The sequence below is a fragment of the Giraffa tippelskirchi genome, chromosome 1, assembly GCF_054371585.1.
Source record: "Giraffa tippelskirchi isolate mGirTip1 chromosome 1, T2T-mGirTip1v1.2.pri, whole genome shotgun sequence".
Lineage (NCBI taxonomy): Eukaryota > Metazoa > Chordata > Mammalia > Artiodactyla > Giraffidae > Giraffa > Giraffa tippelskirchi.
The window spans coordinates 187291211-187310902 of NC_137275.1; the positions used below are offsets into that span (position 1 = coordinate 187291211).

The 19692-nt window shown below is 47.8% G+C and overlaps 2 protein-coding genes across 10 annotated transcripts in view; one reads left to right on the forward strand and one right to left on the reverse strand.

Moving 5' to 3' along the window:
* The window catches only part of LOC145515249 (liprin-alpha-1-like), a 29039-nt gene extending 15285 nt beyond the window's left edge, over positions 1-13754 (reverse strand). For 2 of the 4 annotated variants that reach the window (XM_081515103.1, XM_081515093.1), the window contains exons 1-3: positions 12277-13754; positions 2848-2942; positions 2453-2583 (exon numbers count right to left, since the gene is read on the reverse strand). In XM_081515103.1, the coding sequence (XP_081371229.1) occupies positions 2453-2565 (113 nt within the window). In that variant the 5' untranslated portion in view covers positions 2566-2583; positions 2848-2942; positions 12277-13754. Of the gene's footprint in view, positions 1-45; positions 191-2452; positions 2584-2847; positions 2943-12276 lie in introns of all 4 variants that reach the window. The other 2 variants (XM_081515123.1, XM_081515114.1) reach the window with 2 other exon arrangements.
* Positions 12690-19692, forward strand: part of LOC145515191 (liprin-alpha-1-like) — a 61473-nt gene continuing 54470 nt past the window's right edge. For 3 of the 6 annotated variants that reach the window (XR_014060761.1, XM_081514994.1, XM_081514952.1), the window contains exons 1-2: positions 12690-12884; positions 17788-17943. Coding sequence is in view for 1 of the 6 variants with exons in the window: in XM_081514952.1 (XP_081371078.1) it covers positions 17920-17943 (24 nt within the window). In the remaining 5 variants the exon portion in view is untranslated. The remainder of the gene's footprint in view (positions 12885-17787; positions 17944-19692) is intronic. The other 3 variants (XM_081514984.1, XM_081514964.1, XM_081514974.1) reach the window with 1 other exon arrangement.

The window sequence follows — 19692 nt, forward strand, 5'->3', positions numbered from 1 at the left end:
GGCACAGGGTCCCTGAAACTGTGACAAGGCACACAGGGCCCTTACTTGTGGGCGTCCCTGATGTCCTCGTGGCTGGCCGTGCACAGCGCCCCCATGTGCAGCCGGTCCAGACGAAGGGACTGCGGCGAGGCGGGGGTCAAGGTTTCACATTTGATGGTGGTCTTGTCATCTAGTACCTCTTCCCGGGAAGCTGGCAGCCGAGGGAGTGAGGTAAGTGTAAAACTGAGTAACAATAGACTGTGTCCAAAAAGGCAATCACACAGGCTTTAGATTATAACCAGAAACTTATTTGAAAATCTATTAGCTATGCTTTCCGCCAAGTCCAAAAAAAAAAGCTTTGTTCTAGCTTAATGCCCTCTTAAAGAATTGTCTTGTTCAAGAGAAGCGGGGCCGTGGGGCAGTGAGAGCCTCCTACTGAGTGCAGAGACCCAGGACGGGAGCCTCCCTGCAGCCGGGCTCTGCCCTCCCTGGAATCCAGCGACCAGATGGCCCTGCCGGGCAGGACAGCAGAGCGATGGCGGCACCGTGAACCCTGCATGGCATGAACTGCCCTGAAGAGGACCGTGCTCATTGCCAGATGCTGCTCAGAAGCACCACTAGCAAGAGTAAGAAATTTCTCAGCAAAGCCGTCCAGACCTTTCTGTTTGAAGGAGAAAAGGACACAGCTTGTGCCACCACCCAAGATTATCTTTAGTGATGACGCAGGTTACTGGAACCCATGACAAGTGAAATACAGGAAAGGTACCTAACCCCTCCATGCGAACACCATGTGTCTGGCTTATATTCCTTAGTAACATACAGACTGAGGGCTACACACCGAAGCGCTTACACGCAGTTCGAGTGTAATTTGCTCACTGTGGTTTACACAAAGCACGCTGAGGTCTTCACTAAGAGATGATCTTGTATCAACCTAGAGGGGTGGGATGGGGAGGGAGATGGGAGGGAGGTTCAAAAGGGAGGGGACATATGTGTACCTATGGCTGATTTTTCCTGTAGTTTGTCAGAAAAGAACAAAATTCTGTAAAACAATTATCTTTCAATTAAAAAACAAGCTACTTAGAAAAAAATATCTCCTGGACTCTCAGCTTTTCCGTTGGTCCTGGGTCTGAGGACAGGAAACAGTGGTGGCAACAGTGTGGGGAACAGATTAACCCCTTCAGGGTCCAGATGGGTCTCATTTATACATTTGGGCGTGTGGTTCAGCCAGGGGAGGTTTTAGGAAACATGCATGGCAAGTATTTTTATAAACAATGAGTGCGTTGTTTTAACCAACTAGCCTCTGCCTTTTTAATGAGATTCTGTAAAGAATACTGATCCACTGCAGCCCCACAGGAGCTTGGTGACAACAAAGTGACTTAGTGCAAAATACAGCTGAACTCGTTTAACAGCAGCTGGATAAGCTGTGCACCCTCCCCTGATCTCTAACAACAACCCTCAGACAACAGAAGACTACAAACGCTAGAAATTATCCCCATGGAACTGAACAGGGATCAATCTCAAATTCAAGTTAAAATAAGAATTTACAACAATCAGAAAACAACAAAGAACAGAGCAGGGAAGTGACACACCTGGGTTGACTATGGACTCCATGGAGACAAACACCTGCCTCAAAGTCAGGGACCACGGCCAGCCCCTTCCCCCGGGCCTCCTCCTAAGGAAGGCCTCTGGGACTCCAGCCTGGCTGCCCTCCCCCAGGATGGGAGCCTGCCCCATGGGTGCCCACGTGACTAGGATGGGCAGTACTGTGTCCTCACTTAACAGGAGGGCAAAGCAGGCCACAAAGTGGGCGAGTGGCACACCCAGGTCACAAACCCCAGGGTGACGGTGCTGCTCTGCTGTGCCCAGCAGAAGGGTTCCTGGGCACTGAGCTGCCTGAACTGGAGTGCGGCTGCCCGAATCCTGCGGGAAGGCCACAAAAGTGCTCAATCAGCGGGCTGGGAGCGGGAGAGGGACAAGGAAGGCCAGCCCTCAGGGCACTGGACTCCAACAACAGGGCCTCATCCAAGTGACCCGAGGGGAGAGGCACCAAGCTCCCTCCTGATGCTCCCTCCATCAGGGATGCCATGATGGACACGAGAGCCTCTGGAGGAAAGTGGGCTGGACGGCACCACGGTTAAGCGTCCAGGCTCTGATCAGACCAGTCAGTACCGCACTGCTGGGTGTGCGAGCCTGTGCGTGGTGCCCGGCCTCTCTAAGCCTCAGTGTCCATGTCTCCTGAATGGGGATAACAGCATTCTTGACCTCACTCTGCCTGTGGATGCTGTCATGCTTATTCACTAGCATGAAATGCTGCTACTCAATTATTCATAACCAGTAAAGAAGTTCAGTCTGGGGCTCTCTATGGGAACAGTTTTCCAATTCCTGTCCTGGAGATTTCCCCCACACACAGACTGGGCCGGGCCGGGCCAGGCCAGAGGCGCCTCTTTCTAAAGGGGCCATGGGGTTGGCTCACCTTATCCTCCAGAGCAGCCATTCTCTCTTCAGATGAAGCTGAAGCCTCTCATCTGATTTAGACAGAAGCTTACCCACTGTATCTGATAAGCGTTTATTGTGTTCTTCATTCATTTTTTCTCTCTGCCTTGCCTAAAACAGGAAAAACAAAAACTCATAAACTTCAAGAGCAAGTACTGTTGTTCTTTTAAAAGCACCAGGGAGCCGCAACGTGAGCGGCCTGTGCCCTGGTTCCCAAGGCGGTCCCCTCCCATGGCCACATCTGGTGGGCTCTTGAGCATCACCAGAGCAGATGGGCACGTGCAGAGGGAGGCAGGGACTTCACTTGTCAAAGGTCACTCCCAACGCTTCTCTTTGCCAGAGCACCTGGGGGCCCTTAGTGTCACCAGCAATTACCTGTTGGAGCGGCCCGGGGAGCCAGCAGATTTACACTCAGAAACAAGCAGACTTGAAAGGGGATCAGCTTACACACACGTTGGTGGAGGAGTTTCCTAGTATATAAACAGAAGTTTGAGTCTGGATTAAGGGGGTAAAATGAATGCAATTTATAAAGCAAAAGGTGAGAAAATTCATTATGGAAAAAAAGCCAATGGAGATAGACTTTCACATATTTTTCTTTACATGCAACATCACTTGAATTCTCTGTAATGATTGCTGTTGTTCAGCTCTCAGTCGTGTCTGACTCTTTGTGACCCCATGGACTGCAGCATGCCAGGCTTCCTTGTCCTTCACTATCTCCCAGAGGTTGCTCAAACTCATGTCCATTGAGTCAGTGATGCCATCCAACCATCTCATCCTCTGTCGCACCTTCTCTTCCTGCCTTCGATCTTTCCCAGCATCAGGGTCTATTCTAATGAGTGTGTTCTTCTCATCAAGTGGCCAAAATATTGAGGCTTCAGCTTCAGCATCAGTCCTTCCAATGAATATTCAGGACTGATTTCCTTTAGGATTGATTGGTTTGATCTCCATGATTTCCAGGGGACTCTCAAGAGTCTTCTCTAACACCTCAGTTCAAAAGCATTGATTCTTTGGTGCTCATCCTTCATTTCAATCCAACTCTCACATCCATGCATGACTCCCCGCAAAACCATAGCTGTAACTAGGTGGAGCTTTGACAGCAAAGTAATGATCTTAGGTTTTTTTAATGTTTCAAGCCAGCTTTTTCACTCTCTTTCCCCTTCATCAAGAGGCTCTTCATCAAGATCCTCGTCGCTTTCTGCCATAAGGGTGGTGTTATCTGCATATCTGAGGTTATTGATATTTCTCCTGATAATCTTGATTCCAGCTTGTGCTTCATCCAGTCCAACATTTTCATGATGTACGCTGGATATAAGTTAAATAAGGAGGATAATAATATACAGCCTTGACTTACTCCTTTCCCGATTTTGAACAAGTCTGTTGTTCCATGTCCAGTTCTAACTGTTCCTTCTTGACCTGCATACAGATTTCTCAGGAGGCAGGTCAGGTGGTCTGGTATTCCTATCTCTCAAAGAATTTTCCACAGTTTGTTGTGACCCATACACTCAAAGGCTTTGGCATAATCAATGAAGCAGAAGCAGATGCTTTCCTGGAACTCTCTTGCTTTGTCAATGATCCAACGGATGTTGGCAATTTGATCTCTGGTTCCTCTGCCTTTTCTAAATTCAGCTTGAACATCTGCAAGTTCATGGTTCACGTACTGTGGAAACCTGGCTTGGAGAATTTTGAGCATTACTTTGCGACCGTGTGAGATGAGTATAATTGTGTGGTAGTTGGAGCATTCTTTGGCATTGCCTTTCTTTAGGATTGGAATGAACATGGACATTTTCCAGTCCTGTGGCCACTGCTGAGTTTTCCAAATTTGCTGGCATATGGAGTGTAGCCCTTTCACAGCATCATCTTTTAGGATTTGAAATAGCTCAACTGGAATTCCATCACCTCCACTAGCTTTATTCGTAGTGATGCCTCCTAAGGCCCTCTTGACTTCACGTTCCATGATCTGGATCTGGGTGAGTGATCACACCATCGTGATTATCTGGGTTGTGAAGATCTTTTTTGTATAGTTCTTCTGTGTATTCTTGCCACCTCTTCTTAATATCTTCTGCTTCTGTTAGGTCCATACCATTTCTGTCCTTTTTTGTGCTTATCTTTGCAGGAAAATTCCCTTGGTATCTCTAATTTTCTTGGAGAGATCTCTAGTCTTTCCCATTCTAGTGTTTTCCTCTATTTCTTTGCATTGATCATTGAGGACGGCTTTCTTATCTCACCCTGCTATTCTTTGGAACTCTGCATTCAGATGGGTACATCTTTCTCTTCCTCCTTTGCCTTTTGCTTCTCTTATTTTCATAGTTATTTGTGTGGCCTCCTCAGAAAACCATTTTGCCTCTTTGCATTTCTATTTCTTGGGTATGGTCTTGATTACTGCTTCCTGTACAATGTCACCAACTTCCGTCCATACTTCTTCAGGCACTCTGTCTATCAGATCTATTCCCTTGAGTCTATTTATCACTTCCACTACATAATCGTAAGGGATTTGATTTAGGTCATACCTGAATGGTCTAGTGGTTTTCCCTACTGTCTTCAACTGAAGTCTGAGTTTGACAATAAGGAGTTCATGATCTGTGCCACAGTCAGCTCCCGGTCTTGTGTTTGCTGACTGTATAGAGCTCCTCCATCTTTGGCTGCAAAGAGTGTAATCAATCTGATTTCGGTATTGACCATCTGGTGATGTTCATGTGTAGCGTCTTCTGTTGTGTTGTTGGAAGAGGGTCTTTGCTATGACCAATGCGTTCTTCTGGCAAAACTCTGTCTTTGCCCTGCTTCATTCTGTACTCCAGGGCCAAATTTGCCTGTTACTCCGGCTATTTCTTGACAAATTAGGGTGCGTGAGTGCAAGGTCACTTCATTAGTGTCCCACTCTGTGCGACCCTATGTACTGTAGCCTGCCAGGCTCCTCTGTCCATGGTATTCTCCAGGCAAGAACAGTGGAGTGGGTCGCCATGCCCTCCTCCAGGGGATCTTCCTGACTCACATAGTGGCACCTGTGAAGCTCCACAAATTAGGGGGGTCATATGTATTTTCATTTTGTAATCTATGTCTCTGTACTATTAAAAGACTCTTAGTTCTGGGAGGATCTCTTCAGTACTGAAATTTTGCTGCGATGAGCTGTGACTGATGCCAGGATTCTTGGTCTCTGGAGAAGAGGAATTCGATCTGGGCCAGTGATTATGCTTGATCACTCAGATCTTTTTATGTAATAAAATTTATTAAAGTATAAAAGAGATAGAGAAAGCTTCTGACATAGATATCAGGAGGGGACAGAAAGAGTGCCCCCTTGCTAGTTTCTAGCAAGGAGTTATATACGTATTAGCAAGCTGCTAATTAGAGAAAAGAAACACCTCAAAGCTGAGAGTTGCACCAGGAACCTCACCCACAACATGCATTTTGAGACAGCATGGCACAAGGTGAGTCATGACTGGCCATAAAACAGTTGAGAAGAATCTTGAAGAAAGGCAGATTTCCAAGCAAATACATAGTTTTTTGACACATTAACATAGTTTAAGGAAGACATTTCCATGAGAAAAACACATTGGTAAGTTCAAGATTTGAGATCAAGTTAAGTTCAGGCAGAAGCAGGTATTGTCATGACAACAAAGAAGTATAAAAGAAAAAAAAGAATAAAAAAAGTCCACCAATCGCAGTTTTATTTCCTCCTGCCACGTGGGCATCTCTGACTTGCCTACAGAGGGTATTAACACTCGGAGTATGTAGATGGCTTTTTGTGTTGCATAAGCGTGAATGGGGTTACCCAACTTTCACTCTTAATAAATGATCTGAGTGAGAAACCAGAAATAAAATAAGAGCGGAGATCTCTGAATCGGGAGGCACCTAACAAGTCAAGAGTCTTTGAAATAGTGTTTTCTCTAGTGGTATCTGAGCCAAATAAAACTTGTAACAGTAGTGGCCTGGATTCTTCAAAAAAATGATAATAATCCTGGCTTTAAAATCTGTCTTACCTCCTGGTAGGTCTTATCACACCTCATCACTGGACCTGGCTTTTTTTCCCTCAGGCTTTCCTAGGTGTTCTTGCTCATTTTTCATGTGAAACTTAGAATCGGTTTATCCTGAAAATCAGTCTGAATGGCTCTTAATTAGGATTGCCTTAGATGTTAGACTAATGAGAAGTGACATTTATATGACATTCAATCTGATCATTAAGAACACTGTGTCTTCACAATGACCCAAGTGCTTGCATGTGTGTAGTTTCCTCCAGATGGTGTTGAAGTTTCCTTTATGTTCCCTCTGGAAACACTGGGCATCTACACTGGAGATGTGGCGTGAACACAGCAGACACAAATTCCTGTCCTTGGACTTTTGCCTCCCTGAGATCATGAAGATATTCCCCTATGTCGTCTACCGGTTTTTCTTTCCTTTCTGCTTAGGTTCACTATTCACTTGGAACTGACTTTTGTTGTATTGATTTTATTCCATCTAGATGGGCAGTTAATTAAGCAGCATTTACTTAATATCTACTTGCCTGCTCACTGGTACTGAGTCAGTGAGTGAATGAACGAAAGTCACTCAGTTGTGTCCGACTCTTTTCAGCCACCTGGACTGTACACTCCATGGAATTCTCTAGGCCAGAATACTGGAGTGGGTAGCCTATCCCTTCTCTAGTGGGTCTTCCCAAGCCAGGAATCGAACTGGGGTCTCCTACATTGCATGCAGATTCTTTACCATCTGAGCTCTCAGGGAAGTCACTGGTACTAGTAGTTAACAAAGCAAGTGCTCATATATGGGTAGAACTAGATATATCTCAAAGACAGAATCAACTTTATTTTTCTTCATTTCATGTCTGGAGTTGGTGGAAGGAAGGAGCCAAGAATGGGATCGTTGTTTGGTGTTTGGGCCTGAGAAACAATAAGTGGTGACAACTACAGGGGGAGGAGGGACACATGCAGGAACAGAGTAGAGGCGGAAAGTCATGGCTGTGAGCCCTGCTGTTACTGAGGCAGCTCTTAGACTTCAGAATGAAGATGGGAGGGAGGCAGGTGGAGATGAAAGTATCAAGTTATATCTCTGAGCACCATTCCCTTTACAAAATTAGTTCTCTGAAAGCAAAAAAGTATTAAGACCCTCCATGTGGTCAAAAACCTGTGTACACTTTACGGTCAGCCCTCTATAACCTCGGTTTCACTTCTGTGGATTCAAAAACCATGGGACATGTCATAGTATGTATTTATTGAAAAAAATCCAGGTGTAAGTGGACCTGTGCAGTTCAAACCTGTGTAGTTTGAGGGGTAACTGTGTATGTAAGGCATTTTGTTTATCCATTGCCCATCGATGAATGTTTGGGTTGCAGCTCCCTTTTGGCTGTTGTGAATGGTGCTGGTATGAATATCATGAACAAGTATCTGTTGGAGTTCCTACTGGCAATTCTTTTGGGTTTAGACCTAGGAGTATTTTCCCTGGCTCAGATGGTAATTTTAACTTTTTGAGGAATGTGTTAACTGTTTTCCACAGTGGCCACATCATCTTCCATTCTCCTCAGCAAGATACAGGGATCCAGTGTCTCCACGTTCTCCCACCACTTGTTAAACCTGTGCACTCTTGTTATATTCTCTTGTTTCTGATCTTTACATTGAAGCTATCTTAGATGTGAGATAGTTTCTCATTGTGGTTTTAAACTGCATTTCTCTAACTAAAGAGCCTCTTGATGAAAGTGAAAGAGGAGAGTGAAAAGGTTGGCTTAAAGCTCAACATTCAGAAAACTAAGATCATGACATCCAGGCCCATCACTTCACGGCAAATAGATGGGGAAACAGTGGAAACAGTGGCTGACGTTATTTTTGGGGGCTCCAAAATCACTGCAGATGGTGATTGCAGCCATGAAATTGAAAGACGCTTACTCCTTGGAAGGAAAGTTATGACCAACCTAGACAGCATATTAAAAAGCAGAGACATTACTTTGTCAACAAAGGTCTGTCTAGTCAAGGCTATGGTTTTTCCAGTAGTCATGTATGGATGTGAGAGTTGGACTATCAAGAAAGCTGAGTGCAGAATTGATGCTTTTGAACTGTGGTGTTGGAGAAGACTTTTGAGAGTCCCTTGGACTGCAAGGAGATCCAACCAGTCCATCCTAAAGGAAATCAGTCCTGGGTGTTCATTGGAAGCATTGGTGTTGAAGCTGAAACTCCAATACTTTGGCCACAAGTAAAGCAAAGAGCTGACTCATTAGAAAAGACCCTGATGCTGGGAAAGATTGAAGGCAGGAGGAGAAGGGGACGACAGAGGATGAGATGGTTGGATGGCATCACTGACTCAATGGACAAGAGTTTGGCTAAACTCTGGGAGTTGGTGATGGACAGGGAGGCCTGGCGTGCAGCGGTTCATGGGGTTGCAAAGAGTGAGACACCACTCAGCAACTGAACTGAACTGAACTGAATAGATACACAGATGTAGAGGAAGGACTTGTGAACTCAGCTGGAGAAGGAGAGGGTGGGATGAATTGAGAGAGCAGCATTGAAACATCACCACTACCGTATGTAAAATAGCTAGCAAGTGGGAAGTTGCTGTATAACATAGGGAGCCCAGCATGACTCTCTCTGACGACCTAGAGGGTGGGATGGTGGGAAGTGGGAGGCGGGCTCACCAAAGAGTGGATAATATACTTATGGCTTATTTGTGTTGTTGTATGAGGAAAACCAACCAAACATTGTAAATCAGTTATTCTTCAATTAAAAATGAATAAATATTGGAGAAGGAAATGGCAACCCACTCCAGTATTCTTGCCTGGAAAAGTCCATGGACAGAGGAGCCTAGTGGGCTGCAGTCCATGGGGTTACATGACTGAGCATGTGTGCATGAGGGTGGAGGGAGATGGGTTGGTAGCAATAAACCGGTAGAACTAAAAAAAAAAAAAAAAGAATACATACAATATCATTCAACACGTCTGTACTTTCATCTAAAGCTATATGGGATCATCTTCTTTCCTAGCTATTTTTCCACTATAAGCGTTTATAAATGTCATTAAAAGTTTTGAAAATATGATTTTAATAGCTAAACAGTATTACTTAATATCATACATAAATTATAGAATTTCAGTCTCATGATATTAACGTAATACCAAAAGAGGTTTATATTTTAAACGAAAGCTTGCATTTTAATTCAGCTTAATGAGAGTTCTTCTGAAGATCTAAAATTCTTATGAAAATAAATTACGTGGAGTCCCTCTTGCTTTCATCTGTTATGCCATATTGTCATTTACTTCTGAGGACTCTTTGACTTTTGACATTTTTGCCTTTGACTGTAATTTTTGACTGAGATAAAATCTTAAATTTAGATAATAAGAATGTCAAGAAGCACTCTTGTAAGTGTGAGTCACTCAGTCATGTCCACTTATTTGTGACCTGTGGAATGTAGCCCACCAGGTCCTCTGTCCAGAGAATTTTCCAGGCAAGAATATTGGAGTGGGTAGCCATTCCTTTCTCGAGGGGATCTTCCTGACCCAGGGGTCAAACCCAGGTCTCCCGCATTGCAGGCAGATTCTTTACCATATGAACCACCAGAGAACCCTGACCCTGGTGTACACGGATGTAAAAATCCTCAAAAGAATATTAGGAAACAAAAACTGAAGAATACGTTAAAAGAACCATACACTATGATCAAATGGAATTTATTCTGTGCCTGCAAGCATGATTTATTATCTGCACATCAATCACTGTGATACAGAATATGAGTGAACTTAAGAATAAAATCACGTGATCTTCTCAATAGTTGCAGAAAAAGCTTTCAACAAAGTGTAACATCAATTTTGATACAATCTCTCAATACAGTGGTTATACATGGAACATACTAAAGGGTATATAAGACAAATCCACAGCTAACATCCAACTCAGTGGTAAAGAGGTGAAAGATTTTCCTAAAAGACAAGGATGCCCACTCTCACCAATCTTGTTCAACACAGTAGTGGAAGTGTCCTACCCAGAGGAACTAGGCCAGAAAAGGAAATAAAAGGCATCCCAATTGGAACAGATGAAGTTACACTGTCACTATTCGATTTTGACAGGATTTATATGAACCCCTGAAACCTCCACCAAGTAACAACTATCAAAACTAATAAATTCAGCAATATAGCAGGATATAAACCATCAGAGAGAGAAAAGAACAGTCCCATATACAAATGCATCAAAAAAAAAATACCTGAAATAAATTTAACCGAGGAGGAGAAACACCTGTACAGTCACGGGCTCCAAGACATAGAGTCTGGGTTCAAATCCCAGCTCACCCGCTGACCTGCAGAGTGACCCAGGGCAAATCACACAATAATCTGAGGCTCAACATATTCAACTGTAAAATGGGCACAAACCCAGTATCTCCTCCCAGGGTTGTGAAACTCCAAGGAAATGCTTATTTAGGCCCAGGGGTTGGAGTGTCTCCAGAAGCTTCTCCTTGTATGAAACTCCTCTAGAACTGGGCTCCCCTGATCCTGTGGGTGAGGGTCAAGGGTAGAGCCTGGGAGCCAAATGGGACGGGACAAGGACAAGGACAAAAAAATACTAGTTCTGTGTCAGGTAGGGTAGCCACCTCATTTCCAGGTCTCAGAGTGGGGCCTGCACCAAGTGCCCGGGGGATGCACAATCAGAAGTGATAACTCCGAACCTCCCCCAGCAGGGATGGAGCCTTCCTGGCAAGAACCTTCTCTCTGCTCCAGGCTCCAGTGTGATGTGGTGCTGATACCTGAGTTCTCCATGTCTCCACCAGGCAAAGAGCTCTCGGGACTTGGAGGTCTATTAAACTACAAGTGCCCGAGTGTCAGAATGACACAAAGACTAACAACATTGAAAATTAGCTATATTTTAAAAACAAATGACAGAAGTACAGACGAGCCAAGGGATGAGAAGCAGGATTGACTACCTCTCAAGCCTTTAGCAGAAATATCTCCACACCAGCTCAGCAGAGCCCACAGGAAGAAAATATAATGTAAAAGCAGGCTATGGGTATATCTCTATACTGCTGGACCCAGAGACCCAAGTCCCAATCCACCAACCTCGTTTTGCATATCCAGACACCAAGAGGAAGAAACACAGACCTTGCCTGAGGAAGTCTCAGCCAGACTTAATATTGGGGTTGCTGAGATGGTCACATGGTCACTATGGACTTAGCCCCTCCTCTGTGCTCACATCCTCTGTCCTCACAGAAACATACACGGTTCACTACAGAGAATCCTCTGAGGGTACTTGTGTATACTAGAAACTGACAATTGTGAAATGCAAAGAGAAGACACAGAAGTGAACACATTCCTCTGGGGTGCTGCACAAATTACCAAAGATCTGAAGTTCTTGATACTTGGCCTTTTTAAAAAAGCTTCTTAATATGTAAATGCAGAAAGGACACTTCCAAGAGATAGGACAAAGAAATCGTCCCATTGGGACAATTTAGTATCCATATGGGAAAGTAAGTTGGATCCCTACTTGACAAAACACCACCAAACCAATTAGACACAACTAAGAACCAACAATTGAAAGAAAAACTTGACAAAATTCGAACAATTTTTGATGAGGAAATATCTTTTCTTTAAATTGAGGTATTGCTGATTTACCATAATTTGTTTGTCTAAGGTGTACAGCAAAGTGACTCAGAGATTCAGCCTCTCAGGTGCTTCCTTGGACAAAATACATTGCCTTGGGAGGCCCCTGGGCCATGCCCTCTACTCAGAACAGCTAAGAATCCTGAATACGCAAAGCAGCATGTGGTGGTCCTCCTGGGGGTTTTCAGACTGAATAAATTATTCTAACAGGATACAAGAAACAAGCCCGGAGGTTAAGAGAGGATCTCCAAACTTACCTTCAAACCGGAGGCCTTGCTCCCTTGAATGTGGGTGCGTGCAACAGTGCTTGCGAAGCGAAGAGGTTCATCGTGAATCTTCTGTCTGCAGAGGACAAAGCGGTGTGTAGAGAGGACGCGCAGGCACGTGCCAGAACACTGAGCACACGGACACAGCGACTGGACTCTCAGCCTTGCTCTTGGGGTAAGGCACTCTCTCCACCGCTGACACAGGGTGAGCAGCTCACACGTGACCTGGAGTATGGTCACGGGACCTGGAATATGGTCCCATGACCTGGACCTGGCCAATCGGTGTGCTCCATCCTCCCTGGCCACCGTGATTGGCTCAGGATTGGGGCTGTGACCAATCGGGGCCCAGGGCCGGGCCTCAGGCTGGAATCAAGGGAGGAAGAGGAAGTTCCGCCAAAAGGGGTGTGGCCGGGTGAGGTCAGGCTACAGCGGTGGAAGCGGCGTGAGGTCAGCCTGGGGCAGTTGGTGGCTTTCCCGCGCCCGTCGGGGCAGAGCCGCCCGCCTGAGAATGAGGGCGCTGCTGAGCCCAGGGGCTGAGAGCGCCGGTTCCTGCTGTGGTCCCGGAGATCCACCTGAGACCTGAGCGAAGCCGTCTGCCGGTGAGTCCTTTCCTGCTTGTCTGTCAGCTTGTTTGCACCACGCTGGGTTTTCTGTCCAGCTGGCTAAGTGGAGACCCTGGAAATGCACGTGTGTGGGTTTTGGCTGGCTTCAGGGAAGAAATGCCAGAGGACACTGGGAGCCTCCAGTTTAATCTGGATTCAGGTCATATCTCTTGAAAGTGAAGTGAAGTTCCTCAGTCGTGTCCGACTCTTGCGACCCCGTGGGCTCTACAGTCCATGGAATTCTCCAGGCCAGACTGCTGGAGTGGGTAGCCTTTCCCTTCTCCATGGGATCTTCCCAGTCCAGGGATTGAACCCAGGTCTCCCGCACTGCGGGCAGATTCTTTACCAGCTGAGCCACAAGAGAAGCCCAAGAATACTGGAGTGGGTAGCCTGTGCCTTCTGTAGCGGATCAGGATTCCCGACCCAGGAATCAAACCGGGGTCTCCTGCATGGCAGAGGATTCTTTACCAGCTGAGCTATCAGGGAAGCCCAGTATCTCTTAAGGCCAGCTATTCATTGATATCTCTTAAGGCCAGCTATTCATTGTAGGATCACCCTAATTAGTCTTCACAGGATTAAAGTAGCAACCTGCTAAGGTAGCAGTCGATGTCCTTTTTCTAGAAGACGAAACTGGGACTCAAACAAGGGGGTAACAGCTACAGCAAGGAAGTGTGTACCTAGACAAAACCCCCAGATCCTGCTGTCAGAAGTCAGGGAAGCCATATGGTGTGGCTTGTCCATGTGACAGGGGCTAAGGCACCCAGCCCACACTGGATACTGTGGGGACCTGACTTGGCAACTGCCTTCTGGCAGCTCTGAGACTCACAAAAGCAATTTGCACTGAAGGGAGGAAGGACACCTCCCTTCATCCAGCCCACCACACCCTCTGGGTACTCCCACACCCTGCCCCCTTTGTCTTGCTTTGTGAGGGAATAAGAGTCATACTCATGTGACCACATTGGCTGTCCACTGTTCTCGAGCTACCAACTGGAGCTGCTACAGGAGGGGCCAAGAGCCTTTGCCCCTGAGTACCTCTCTTTCCTTGCACCGTGGGGGCCCTCCTCCACACCTGCACACCAGAGGCCTTTTCTGAGACATGCAGAGACCCTCCCTCAGTTTGCAACAGCTTGTATCCATCACTGTCCTTTCAGTGCCTCCCTTGAAGCTCAGCTCATGAGCTCCTTTGTCTGCATCACGGCCCACCTGGCTGCCACGGGAGGGACAGAGCTGACAATGAAGCCAAAGCTCAGATCTCGCAGGCGGGAATCTGTGTATAAAGGACGTGATTATTTATGCTGTAGAGGCTGTAGTAGGCTCCAGAGATCCGTAACCAGGGCTTGGGCCAAAGTGACTCCACAGCTGTTTTAATGCCTGGGGAGGGTTCTGGCTATAGTGGGCGTGGGGTGAGTCTCCTGAGGTTCTGAAGGCCCACTGTGTGCAGGTTCATGGTGCACAGAGAAGAGAAGGTAGAGTCCTTCCCTGGGGGTGGTCACAGCTCATGGATGAGCCAGACAGGCAGGCAGGGCACGATAGCACCTGAGCTGCCTTCGTGAATGAATGGTGTGGGGGCAGAAGAAGAGAACCAGCTCTGCTCCCTTATGTGGTGCCCAGGGCAGGTTGTCACCAGACTAAACACTTACCATGGTGATGACTGTCACTGCTGTCTGCTAAGGGTTTCCATTGGTGTGTGCCTTCATCTGAGCAGTCAGGCCGTCTCTAAACTACACTGGCCATGGGCATTGCCTCTCCTTGGAACTTGACATGTTTCTTTTCTTTCTCACTGAACATTCATTTCCAAGAAGGTTTTGGGGCCACAAGGATGTTGGGTTTTTCTCTCGCTTTGTCTCATGAGGAACGCTTTTCCGGTTGTTGGTGTGGTTTGTTTTTCCAGCTCTCTTTCTTGGCTTATTTTGTGAATTGGTTTCTGCCACAAGGAGAGCTCAGAATTTGCCTTCTGGCTGAGACGTGACACTTACAACAGCAATGCCTACCTGGATATTATGACCACATTTGCCGAAAGGGCTTTGTTTTGCAGAAGACATCTTAAAAGTACCTACGCTATCCTTTCAGATACCCAAAGGCTATTTGAAAGGAAATAAAAAACAAGAATTCTGAAGTTTAGCCTTACAATATGTGGGGAGTCAGAAAAATCCCCTGAAGAAGGGAAGTACTACCCACTCCAGTATTCTGGCCTAGAGAATTCCATGGAGTGTATAGTCCATGGGGTCGCAAAGAATCAGACAAAATCTGATGACTAACAACAACAACAACGAAGCTTCACCATTTGTCAAACAGAGATACCAACAGTATTTACACGACTGTGTGCAAGTTCAATTGCTCGTTCGTGTCCAACTCTTTGCAGCCCTGTGAACTGTAGCCCCCAAGATCTTCTATCCATAGAATTTTTCAGGCAAGAATACTGAAATGGGTTGCCATTTCCTCCTCCAGGGGATCTTCCTGACCCAGGGATGGGACCCAGGTCTCGTGCATCTCCTACATTGGCTGGCGGTTTATTTTCTGCTGAGCCACCTGGGAAACAAGTCATTACATGACTGGGTTATCCTAAAGTGCTTAACTTCGAGTCTTGCTGTTGTTGCTAAGTCGCTTCAGTCATGTCCAACTCTGTGCAACCCCATAGACCGCAGCCCTCTGGCACTCAGGAAATTCTCATTGGTGATGTGACTATTCAGTCATCTATCATTATTGCTCATATGATAATGGAATGGCCATGCTCACAAAGGAGAAAGAAGAGTCTTTCCAAGTCCAATTAAATCCTTCTCCACATATATCTTTTTAAAAACTTCTTGACTTTGAAATGAACAGCAAACATAAAGACATTGGTTATGGCCACCAGAAAAGATCCAGTGGTACCAGTAACTGACGAGGATTCTTCTCCCAATTCCAACATGCATGCGTTGTTTCCCCAGCACTTCCCTGACAGCAGCTGGGGGTCCTGCAGCTTAACTCAGTGTGGACACTGCCTATCTGTGGGTAGTGCCAGACCCCACAGGTTAAAGGCCCAGCCCTACAAGACCCGCCCCCCACTCCAGCCATCATTTGCAAGCCCAGATTGCCACCTGCGCTGGGACCTGCTGGCTACCGTTCAGAGGTTCTAATGACTTTGGGTTCCATTAATTTGTCGAGTGGCTCACGGAACTCAGAGAAACCTGTTGCCTACTAGATCACAGCTTTATTGTAAAAGGTAATAAACTCAGGAACAGCAGATGGAAGGGGATGCACAGGACAGGGTGTGTGTGGGGGAGGCATGGAACTTCACGCTCTCTGAGCCCTGCTTTCCCCAAATCTGCATGCGTTCATCAACCCAGAGGCTGTCCAGACCCTGTTTGGGAGTTTTTATGGAGGATTCATCACACAAGCACGATTGATTAAATCACTGGCTGTTGGTGATTGCTTCAACTGGAAGCCTGTCTCACTTTCCCAGACATGGTGTTGGGGGAGAGGGACCGGAAGTTCCAATCCTCTAACCATGTGGTTAGTTCCCTGGCAAGCAGCCCCCCGCTTTGGAAAGGAGGCACTCTCTGAAGAGTCACCTCATTCACCTAACAAGAGACACCTTGACTGCTCTCCCAACTTAGGAAATTCCCAGAGTTTTAGGATCTCTGTGCCAGGACTGGGGGACAAAGACCAAAAATGTATTTCTTATCATTAATACAAATGACAAGGTCACAGTGACCCCAAATTTCAGTGATAATATGGTTCTATAGCCTTAAAAGGTTTTCAGCAGTTGATTGGACCTTTTTTAAATAAATTTGGGGCCACACCTCGAGGCATGCGGGGATCTTAGTTCCCCAACCAGGGATTGAACCCACACTCCCTGCGCTGGAAGGCAGAGTGTTAACCACTGGACCACCAGGGAAGTCCCTGATTGGGCCCTTTGTAGATGAAAATGTTACCATGGCGTAAACTAAATGGTTCAAGATTTCAAAAAGGTGGGGCTGAGTGTGAGCCATCTTCCTGTGGTGTCTTCAGATCATAACCGACTTTTCCATGGTCCCTGCAACCCCAGGCTTTCCCCTGAGGTGAGTCAGGCCCCAGGCAGCCTGTTGCCTTCACCTGCTCAAGACCAGAGTCTCTTCAGGGCCTGCTGAAAACAGGCAGTGTGCAGGGTGTGCACGGGTCCATGCCAGCGCGATTAGCGGAGAGATGCCCAGGATGACTCATTCCCGGGTGTGGTCTGATTACAAGAAGTGAGAGAGTTTGGGGAACAAGATAGTCTGGGGGAGAGCCCAGCCACACAACCTTGCCCACTGTGAAACAAAATTGGGGCTTATGCGTGCTTCCCCAGGGAGAAAGAAATCCATGGACTCCATTGGATACTCAAACAGTGACCCCCAAAAGATGAAGAGGCTTAAAGTGGGATTTCTCAGCCTTGGCGTTGCTGGCATTTGATATCTTGCAGCATTCCTAAATACAACCGAAAATGTCCCTAGATATCACCAGTGTCCCCCAGGCCTCAACATTGAGGGCCAGCTGGACAGGCTGGACCAGGAGCAGGGATGAATGAAATGAGAGTTGCTCAGTCGTGTCCGACTCTTTGCGACCCCATGGACGACTATACAGTCCATGGAATTCTCCAGGCCAGAATACTGGAGTGGGTAGCCTTTCCCTTCTTCAGGGGATCTTCCCAACGCAGGGATGGAACCCAGGTCTCCCACACTGCAGGCGGATTCTTTACCAGCTGAGCACCAAGGGAGGCCCAAGGGAAGCTCAGGAGCAGGGATAGGGGAATGCAAAAGGACAGTGAAGCAAGAGGAATGGGGGCAGATAAGCAAGTCCGCCCTCCTGAGATGTCTGCTGGCCTGGTCGTCTGCATTTGTGACCAGGCAGGATGTGGAGGTCACAGGGGCGCAGAGGCATGTGACCCCCTTTGCTCCTCCAGGGCCAGCGGGTGTGTGAGGCTGAGCCGCTCCGGGGCAACCTGGGCTTCGAGCCCCACACAGACGGGGCCCCTGTGTGTAGCACGAGCCTTTCTCCAGAGTCAGGAGGTTTATTGTTGAGAAGACATCCCTTGATGACGGGGGGAAGACCGGCCTGGGTGAGTTCACGGTCGAGGGATGGACCTTATGGACACAGAACATAAGAGTGTCCCAGGTGGGGCTTCTGATACGGAGGACCACAAACTGGGGGCGGGGGAGGGGGAGGCTTAAAACAATACTACTCGATTCTTTCCCAGTTTTGGGGGCCAGGAGTGTAGATCAAGGTGTCAGCAGGACCGGGCCCCCTGACCCGGGCTCTGGGGGAACGTCACTCCCAGCTCTTCCAGTTGCTGGGGCTCCAGGTGTTCCTGGGTTTGTGGCCACATCCCCCCAGCCTCCGCTTCCTCCTCACACGGCCTCCTGCTCTCTTTGTGTCTCTCCTCTTCTTATAAAGACATCCATCATTCTGCATAAGGCCCACCTAATCCACTGTAACCTTATCTAACTTGATTTCATCTGCAAAGACCCCGTTTCTGAAGAAAGCCCCCCTCCCAAATATGGGGAGTTGGAATGTGGTTGTCTTGGAGGGCACAATTCACCCCGCCACAAAGCTGAGCCTTTACACATGAGCAGTTATCCCAGGAATGGGGGAAGCTCACGCGGAACCCCTTAAAGTACAGCCACGGGTGGGAGAGGCATGGCTCGTTGTTGGAGGGCTGAGCAGGGCAGGTGGTCTGGCGGGGACCAAGCCTTGGCCTGGCTGCCTTGGTGCAGGGTCCCAAGGTGTGCACAGAAGGCCCTGAGGCATCAAGATGCAAGTTCTGACTCAGCAGGTCTAGGTGGGCCCCATACTGTGCTTCTCACCTGCTCCCAGGGTGTTTAAACTGCTGACCCTGGTCCATGCTTGGAGGTGTGAGGAGCGTGCAGGCGTTTCCCAGGAGCCGTCAGAAGCTTCCCCAAGGAAGGCCCCTCCCCAGTGTCCACACAAGTCCCTGATCCACTGCCCAGTGCCCTGGAGGTACCCCAGACAGAGGCCCGCACACAACGCTGGGTGCCCCAGGCCAGGAACCCAGTGGAGGGGGGAGTGGGGGTGTCTGGAAGAAACGTGCTCATAACTTCGTGTATAGGACGGATGGAGGCTGAGCCTGGCTGACTGGCTGTGACCATAGGTGACCCACTTGCCCCCACCCTCCACCAGGCACCACGGGCCCAGAGGAACTCAGCTTGAAAATTGCTTGCCCAGCTACCCAATTGGGCCCTGGTTGTCAAATTAGGATCTGACACTTTGATCCAGAAGACGGCCCCCGAAGTCAGTTTCACACATGAGGGTCCAGGAGGGGTGTCATGTCAGAGACCCCTGGGACAGCAGACAGGATGAAAATGGTGGGGGAAAGGTCCTGGAGGCAGGCAGCCCAGGCCTTCCTTCCGCAGGAGTGCCTCTTCCGCCCAGCCCCCACTCCTCTGTCCCTCTGATGGCGCTGGGGTCAGCCGCCCGGGTTCCCAGGAAATGGACAAGAGCAGCTTGTGGGCAGGCATGTTTCCTTGTGACTGAAACCCGTCAGCATTTTTCAAGTCCGACCTCAAAGCCAGGGCATTATTTAGGTCCACTGGTCATTGCTGAGAAGGCCACATAGAAAATCCCGGCTGTGTACTGGGGGTGACCAACGCCCTCACTGCCCTGATGTTGAGCTTGACTCCGGCTTTGGCAGAATTGATAAGGCCGCAGACACGTGAACCCTTCAAGGTCAGTTTGCTTTCAAGCTGCCGTCCAGGGCTCGCCACCGCATCCTAGGGCTGGTGGTCTGCAGTTTGTCCTCGTTCCTCCCCGGAGCTGGTGTGGGCCACGGTAGCATCTGTTTCCCGTCTTC